Source organism: Archocentrus centrarchus, chromosome 8, assembly GCF_007364275.1.
Source record: "Archocentrus centrarchus isolate MPI-CPG fArcCen1 chromosome 8, fArcCen1, whole genome shotgun sequence".
NCBI classification, from domain to species: Eukaryota; Metazoa; Chordata; class Actinopteri; order Cichliformes; family Cichlidae; genus Archocentrus; species Archocentrus centrarchus.
In genome coordinates, this window is record NC_044353.1 from 10,563,876 (window position 1) to 10,573,004 (window position 9,129).

The 9,129-nt window shown below is 40.8% G+C and overlaps 1 protein-coding gene across 1 annotated transcript; it reads right to left on the reverse strand.

Moving 5' to 3' along the window:
• Nucleotides 1–1,144: 1,144 nt before the first annotated feature.
• drc2 (dynein regulatory complex subunit 2) lies at nucleotides 1,145–8,336 on the reverse strand. The gene is made up of 9 exons (XM_030735457.1): nucleotides 8,242–8,336; nucleotides 6,756–6,913; nucleotides 5,486–5,653; nucleotides 5,228–5,397; nucleotides 4,806–4,956; nucleotides 4,558–4,716; nucleotides 2,081–2,278; nucleotides 1,882–1,998; nucleotides 1,145–1,396 (listed from the first exon to the last, which is right to left on the reverse strand). Exons 2-9 carry the CDS (start codon nucleotides 6,882–6,884, stop codon nucleotides 1,145–1,147), a joined length of 1,344 nt encoding a protein of 447 aa, XP_030591317.1. The 5' UTR covers nucleotides 6,885–6,913; nucleotides 8,242–8,336.
• Between the last annotated feature and the right edge of the window lie 793 nt (nucleotides 8,337–9,129).

Sequence of the window (9,129 nt, forward strand, 5' to 3'; positions counted from 1 at the left end):
TTGCTTCCTAAGTGGACAGTTTGATTTTACAGAAGTTTGATTTACTTGGAGTTATATTGTGTTGTTTAAGTGTTTCCTTTATTTTTTGAGCAGTGTATATGTCCCACGATTTGGACCCTGGCATTGTCTTTATTATGTTTTCTGCAGACAGCTTTGCCTCACATACAGTGTTGCAAAAGTATTCACTCACCCATCCAAATCATTGAATTCTCTCTCTCACACACACACACACACACACACACATATATATATATATATGTGTAATAATCTAATGTAATTAAAATTAAAGTTTACATTATTGATCATGTGCATGACTTTGTGAAATTTCTAAAGCAAATGCTGGATATATGACTCTTGAGAGGATTTCCAGCTTAGACAGTAATACCATTCCAAACACAGGAGTAGCCCTTTGAAGCCATGAATTCAAAATGGAGTTAGTCCCATTTTGGGGGGCGGGGGATATTTTTCAATTTTCAATTGGCAAGTAAATATTTCAAATTTATCAATATTTAGTTTCACACCTGTGGCTTTAGAAAACTGAATGATAGGTTCCAGTTCTAGCATCAGTTTTCCTAAAGTATTTATTCCTTCAGCCCCATAATGTTTTATCATAACTGCCAATAGTTCAGCAATGATTATCAATAACAGAGGTGAACTACTGTAACAATGTGATGTCCTGCTTTACAGGTACCATGTTCTAGAGCAGGGATATTCAACTCCAGGCCTCGAGGGCCGGTGTCCTGCAGGTTTTAGATGTGTCTCTACTTCAACACACCTGAGTCAAATATAGAAGTCATTAGCAGGACTCTGGAGAACTTCACTGCATACTGAGGAGGTAATTCGGCCATTTGATTCAGATGTGTTGGAGCAGGGACACATCTAAATCCTCCAGGACACCGGCCCTCGAGGCCTGGAGTTGAATACCCCTGTTCTAGAGTTACACAGCTGTTGACATCCCTACAGAGGTGGTCAGAAGTTTCCATCCGCTCATTGGTTCTTAGACAAAAACATCAGACAGTGCATAATAAAAAAAGGATTGTACCCTGCCTCTCGCCCTATGACAGCTGGGATAGGATCCAAGTAAAGTAAAGTAAAAATAGAATTTTCAAGAGAGAGCAGATTTTAAGTCAGAAAAACCTTTAATTTATTTCCTCTTTAGGATGATGTGCGTGGCATTGATGACGCAGCGACCATTGCTCGCGCCCGGTGGGGTGCTCATGGTGGGGGCTGGGGCCACGTGGAGAGTGGGGGGATGCCTGTGCTGATCTATTAAATTCTTCAGCTCTCTGTTCTCTCGCCTCAGCTCCTCCTTTTGTTTCTTCAGATCTTCTCGCACCAGCACGGCATTGCTTATACGCCGCTCCAGCTGCTGCAGCTCCGGGAAGCCACAGACATCCTGTAGACAGTAGTAAACAAACAAAGTTTCTGAGCCATTAGCATACGTGGAGATTTCAGGAGGAGACATAAAAACACAACAGAAGCAGAGGGCTGAAACAGCACCTGCAGAAGAGCTACAAAAACTAACAACCAGAAACTAAAAGGAAATGACGAGTCTGATGCCTGATATTTGACCTTTAGACCTCCAATTAGAGGTGTGTTCTGCTCATGCCCAATTCAACCCAAACACAGCCTCATGGAAAAATCATTGTCCCTTTTTTCTGGTGAATAAAATACATTTTGAGCTGATCTATACACAACTGACTCCCCTGATCCTGCAAACTGCAGGTGTGCTGACTGCCGTCTGTAGGTAATAAACTACTTGTGGGGAGGAGCATCATATAACAGCACTTAAACAGAGCTGATGCACATGCATTAGAAGCTGCAAACATGCCTGGAGCTTCACTACAATAAAATAAACAGGATACAGAGGGTGGAGTCTACCTTTGCTGGCATGTTGCTGGCCTCATCTGTGGGGCCTGATGATGATGATGATAATAAAGCTTCATGCTTTCTCTCCAGCTTGGAACAAATGTCAGCGCACCGTAAAACCCTCTCTCCCTGAAACATCGGAGCAGACAGAGAGTGAGACGCAGCTTTGATGGTCACAGGTGGAATAGCAGACAGGTGGGACTGGCTCCACCTTAGCAATGATGGTCTGCAGCTTCTTGGTGGCAGCGTCACCCTGCATGACGAGTTTGGTGAGCTTCTTCCTTGTTGCCTTTTGTGCTTGGATTCGCTCTTTCCGCAGAGATTGACCCTTGTGCTTAGCCTCATTTATGGCGTCTGTCAGAGCTTCTTCCTTTGAGGTGTTTTCTGTGGTCAACTGGCAGATGTTTTTCTGACAGGAAGTGAGCGAGAAGAGAACAAACTGAGAACAGATGAGTCAAAACACTCAGACCATCACAGCTAACATTTGGATTCCCTGCACAACTGGTTCTTGTCGTAAACATGCTGAGAAATGTACAGGTGGAAAGACCGGAGTGACCTTCATGGCAAACCCTGCAGTTCCTCCAATGTCCAGCAGAGGCTCCAGCAGTGAGCCAAACACCATAGACTCCCATATAAAAATGTTCAACTTTACAGCAGAAATAAACATGTTTACAGTTTCAAACAAAATCTGTAGCTAATTTCCCCCTTCATAACAACTCTATGAAACTGTATAAAAGCTTAAAGTTTGTATTCCTAGTGTTGTGGCCAGAGGTGGGAAGTAACAAAGTACAAATACTTCATTACTGTACTCAAGTAGATTTTTCAGGTATCTGTACTTTACTTGAGTATTTATTTTTCTGACTACTCTTTACTTTTGCTCCCTACATTTTTACACAAAGATCTGTACTTTCTACTACTTACATTTTCAAAACAGGCTCATTACTTTGGGTTTAACACGTCTGAGAAAAGTTTACATTTCCGGTCACTGCGCCATCAAGCAGCAAATGATCTGAGCCTAAATGAAGGAACAATAACACATAAGAGACAATCCTCCATCACCGGGGCTTATTGCATACAAACAGATTAAAGAGGCAAAACCATATAATTTATGTATCATAAATAGTGCTATAATTAGGGCTAAGAAGGGGCAGGACTGAGGGCAGCATCTTAGCTAGCGCCACTGAAGAGGAGTGCAAATAAAGGGAATAATGTGTGGCAGGTACTTTTAAATACAATGTTTCTAAATTCTCAACAAATATCAGCAAATACACAAAAAGTGTCTGCAGTTTGTCTCACAGTGTGTCTGCTAGTTAAAAGAACAGCTGCTGTATTTCCAGGGAGAGAAAAGAATGAGTGATAACTTCACTCAGAGATGTAAGAAAGATGCAAAAAAAAAAAAAGAGGACAGAAGAGGAAGAACAGAGGTTAGATTTAAAAGTAAGGACTGCAGAACAAACTGAGGTATGCTAACTTTGTGTAATTCAAAGACTGTATGAAAATATTCTGCAGTTTAGCGTGTGATAAACAGGTCAGTTTGCTGTACTGCATTTAGAGTAAAGCTCCATGTTGGACTGGTGCACAGAGTCTGTGTTCATGGTCAGAGTTACAAGTTATGTGAAGTGTAGCAGAGATGAGTTTGAATCAAAGCTGCTGATGCTGAGATTCATTCACGTTTATACAACCTGCTACATTTACTTGCTCATTTTAAGTACTTTTCTGAGCCTGTACTTTTTAAATTTTACTTAAGTAAAGAAGTTGAACCAGTACTTCAACGTTTACCAAAGTATTTTTTAACAGAAGCACTTTTACTTCTACATAAGTACATAATGTCTGGACTTCTGCCACCTCTGATCATGGCCTTGTTGTCTGCCAGGTGGATGGCAACACAGGCAGCTGTAGCTGCTAGCTGTTTGCTAGGCTTCACCTCAGCTAACTGGAATCCCTGAAATTGACCTCTGGACCGTGTCTGTGCTGTTGGAGGATTTTGGAGCATTTTTAATGCAATTACCTGACCAATAATATGCCTGCTGTACTAATTGTACTAAAAGACAGCCCAAAAAGTCTGAGCTGATTTAGGAAGCCTTAAGAGATCCATCCGTCCATGCTGCTTACTGTGAGTCATTTTGAGATAACAAGTGAAAATTATAAATTAGGAGTTTGAGATTTATAAAAAATGTTTTTTTAATTTTTTAGATAAAAAGTTCATCTTGTAATATATTAAACCCAAAAATTTTGTTGGAAATTTGTGATTTCAAAGCAAAAAGGTCTTTAGATCTTTAAAGTCAAACTCTCAAAGTTAGAATAAAAAGTTAAATATTGCCTGATAAAAGTCAAAATGAATCATTTACGTCTATTATTAGGATGTTGTTAGCACTAACGAGCAGGTGCCTGTGGGTGCAGCTCATTAATTGAACTCTCATTAGACCTCTCGCTCCAAAAAAAAAAAAAACATGCGGGCAGCCATGATGCTAACCAACAGGTGACTGCACCAGTGTGGTATCACATTTGAGACTTCCCTGGTTTGGTGGAGACCCGAGACAACTCTTGCAGATTCCAGGACCTTAAAGATCTGCCACCACACCTGGCCTGCATGGGGTGGACCTTGAGCTCAGGTTTGGGCTGAACTCTGACTGCAGTCAGTTGCTAATGTGCACAGAGACAGTCGCAGGGCTTCCTGTGTCTACTGACCTCCAGCTTCTTGATGATCTTCAAGCCCTTGCTCATCTCTTTCTGGCTTTCAGTGAACAGGTCTTCAATGTCTGCTGACAGCTTGTTGCTGTACTGCAGACCCTCTACATTTCTCTGGATGGCTTCCTTCACTTCTTCCCTGAACTCTTCCGCAGCCATCTGTCCGCAGAGAAGAAGACAGTGAAACAGGACTGAACTCAGTGGCTGGAGAAGACAAAATGTTAGTTGGAGCTGCCTCAAAGAGATACCTGTTCCTCCAAAGTTTTCAGATACTTCATCTGGGTTTGTTCATAAAAGGCCTTGATGTCATCAAGAGCATCTTTATTTTGCTGCTCTGCAGTGAGCTTTAGATTCTGCAGCAGGACCTCAAGCTGCTGAGACTGGGGCAACATCTGCTGCCTGAAAACACCACAGAAAGTCGGATTTCAGCAGAATAGTGATGAGCGAGCAGGAGAAAGTTCTTCTGTCTCACTGAATGAGCACAACGTCAAGCAAAGTTCCTACAATGTCAGTATCTTTTCTCCAGAGCTCTCTTGGACTTTTGCACAGTACTGCATACAAGATGCCCTCTGGTTTCAGGTCCCATTGAATAAAACATTAAGTTAATTTTGTTATTAATATCATACAACCTAGCCAGTAACACCCTGACCTGCAGGAGGAGCAGACTCACCTCTGAGAGCTCCAGCTAGACCTGATTTCCTGCAGGCTACTCTCCCACTGCTGCTCCAAACACAGCAGACGTTTGGCCTGCAGGGCCCACAATGCCTCCATGTGCTGCTGGTGACAGCTCTTCACCTGCGCCTCCCAACGCTCCATCTCCTGCATGTCTCTCTCATTATTCTGCAACACAAACAGGCGAAAGACGAGTGAGCAGGTAACACCTGGTGCAAAGTGGTGGAAAATGGCAGACAGGCAATGGGCAGAGTACCTTAATGATGCTATCCAGGTCATCCATCTCCTTCTCAAACATCTGCTGACATATAATGATCTCACGCCGCAGCTCGGGCTCCTGGGCCAGGCGGAGCATCTCCCTCCAGCCGTCGTTTATTTTCTGCATGGTCACGACCGTGTTCCTCTGCTCCTCCTGCAGCTTGTCCTGATCACAAACACAGAAACATGTGAGCAGGGTTGCTGGGCTGCACTGACAGATCGACAGAAATGGTATTTAATGTGTGGACTGTGTGTGTGTGTGTTTTATAAAAAAATTGTCATCTTGGAAAATATCAGCGAAAAACACATTAAACTTCATAAATTGTGTGCTGAAGTTAATCAAAATAAAGTTTGAGGGTCCTGCAGATTTTGGGAGTTCCCTGAGAGAACTCCCAAAACAGGACAAGGAGCCGGCAGGAGAAATCCTGGAATGACAGTTCAGGTGAGCTGAGGTGAAGCCTAGCAGACAGCTGGCAGCTACAGCCACCTCTGTCACCAATCCACCTGTCACCTAATTTTTTTTCTGTCAACCTGCAAAAATATTATGGGAATCTCTGCACAATCTCCTGACCACTAATGCCATGAACATAGACCCCTTATCCTCTCATATTGTTTTATATGGATATATTTCTAAGAATAAAAAAGTGGAATATCTTGTAAACAATATGATTATTATCTTGATATTTTATATACATAAATGCAGTTATGGAAAATCTACACCTTTATGGTCGATATTTAAACAGGAACTACTACTTTTGAAACTTTCCTTGGACAAAATCGATAAATCTCAAGCAAAAAAAATCTCTCCTGTCACCTCTCTCACTTAATTTAACCCACTCGGAATGTTATTTATGCAAGAATGCCCTCTTTTAATTTAATTTATACATTTATTTATTTATTTTTAAGTTATTTTATACATATTTATGTTCTTTTGATTTATCTGTTATGATATCTCTTATCTCATGTTTATGCTAACAATTTAAGTGACTTTAATGGATAAATATTGTTCTAATTAACAAATCAATGTACATATTATATATAGTGTATATTGCTTAGGGAGGTATGATTATCTGCAGGTATATTTTTATTTGTATATGTTATGTCCTCTTTGAGAATTGCCGTTTGTTACTGTCATTAAAAATAAATAAATTAAAAAAAACAAACAAACCCCCCCCCACCTGTCAATCAAAGCGGCCACACCCCTAACAAGGATTCAGGTGCCTCACTTGTTGTCTCTCCATAGGAACTGTTCTGCTGGTTTTTCTTACCTTGAGAAACAGGCTGAGCATCTCCTCCTTCTTCTCCTTCAGCTCCTCCTCAGCCTGACCTCTCTGCTGCAGAAGCATCTGTCTCTCCTCTTCTGACTTCCGGCCACTTTTCTTTGTCTTCTTGGACATGATGCCTCCTCTTCACAGCTGATATTTTACTAAGAGGACAGCAGTTAAATGTCACATAAAGAATTAAAGTTAACCTTAGTTTCTACAGCTTTTATAAAATGTTTAAACTCTTGGACAGAGTTCTGTCTGACTTTCACTTCATGACCCTAAACAACTCTGTATGACATAGCCACTTAGCAGCCATTTTGGATCTAATACAGGTAGTTATTTTGACGCCTCATCCAAATGACGGGGAGAGAGCGTTTACTTTATTTCTAGTGCTCAGTGGGACATAAAAGCTGCATGTTTTCAACTGGCCACATCCCATCCGGGGACGGTGTAGTTCATTTTATATGGCAGGCTAGACCCTCCCATTTTGATTGACCCCTCATTCGGCCAATCATGTAACTGGCCGCACCAAATCACCTGACAACGCTACGTGATGCCCTCTGGTTATTATTGGCTCTGTGAAATCCATTTCTTAACATGATTGCCCGAATAGGTGTCAATCAAAATGGGAGGGTCTAGCCTGCCATATAAAATGCACTTCATACGTCCGGTAGACGGGACGTTGCCAGCTAATAGGCTAAGAGATCGGTTTTACAGAGCAAGTAATAAACAGAGGGCGTTATGTAGTTTTTTCAGGTTATTTTGGTGCTGCTAGTTAACAGGTTAAAATCAGCCTGTTTAAGGCTCTGAGGTTATGATGTGATTTTCTCACCCAGTAAAATTTAATCTGTGACCAACCCCATCTTAAAAGTCTCTGGCTGCTGCTATTGCCTTGACTATCAAACATTTCTCTTGTTAATGATATCAAGTCATTTTGAGTGAGAAACAACACTCCTGTCACAAGATAGGCTGCAATTTTTGACAAAGTGACAGTATATATTATGCCGTCATTTACATTAAAGAGAGATCTGGCCAAGAGGGTAGCAGAAATTGCAACAAATATAACATCACAGCTCTATAAAGATATTTTAATTGATTATAATGTAGACACAATAAGGCAGTGATAAAGATACTTGCAAAACAGGTCATATCTTCATTTTATATTTAAGCCCTTCGTAAATCTTGCTGACTACAATCTCTTTACCAATATAAGCAAAGACAAACTACAACACTTTCAGCGTCTAATGGTTCCGTGTGAACGGCGATCGTTTTAAAATGTTGGCGTCGTTACTTTTCGGAAACGGAAACGGAAAAACGAGAACACCAGATTGTTCTCGTGTAAACAGGGCTGAACCTGTCTTCAGCCTGGTCTGTTTTCAGGGGCTCAGAACGCAAAAGAAGTTTACCGTTTTAAAAGTTCCCACCACTTTATTTTTAAAGTCCGCCGATTTAGAGACAGGAAACGTGACATCCTCCGTTCCTGTCTTACCTTTCAGGAAAACCGCTGCAGACCTGACGAAACGCTCTGCCGCTGCTGTGTTTGTTGTTTGTGCTCTGTCTCCTTAGCAACCGCGTCACCGGGTTCTGGGTCACGTGACAAACCGCTGGCATGTTTATTTCTTTGCTACATCAGCTGATTTATTCCGTTATCTTTGGGAGCTGACACTTCTCAGGAGAATTAATTAATTTAAATTAAAAGTTTTATTTCAAGCCAAATGAGCTCTGCTTGAGTCTCTCTCATCATCTCTCTTCATCTTTAGAAAGACTCATTAAATACTACACTTCACATCACTGTTCATTTACTCCACAGTCAAAATGTTGCTGATGTGTCTCTCATATTTAAACTGAGCACAAAACGTTTAGTCTATTTTCGTGTTTGGTCGATTATTACTTTGTTGTAACAATGCTTCTTGGCAATAAATGTTTTACCATTGGAAAGCCTGTTTATTTCTCCTTAAACGGAGCCACATTTGTGAGGAAAATGCATTTGTGAGTTGAGTAGCAGAGTTGAGTATGTGGGTTGCGTCCATGAAAAAGTTGCCAAATCTTCTCTCCCGGTGCCAAACAGCTCATTTTTCTATTGAAATGTTTGGTGTTTATTGGATTGGATGATTGAAGCCTGAAGAAATAATAAGAAAAATTACAACCTAAATTCAGAAGAATTACATAATAAATGTTGGGAAATTATGCATTTGGACTTTATTTTGAAGTGCTAGTATTTGCTCTGCTTCTTTTGTTATGTTAATAGTTTTGGGAATTCCTTCACGATACAACAGAGGTTCTTAAGAGCTTTGGACTTCTGTTATATGATGAATATGTTTCTCTTTGTGTAAAGCAACACTAAATAATTATGATAATTGAAGAATTGCATTGTACT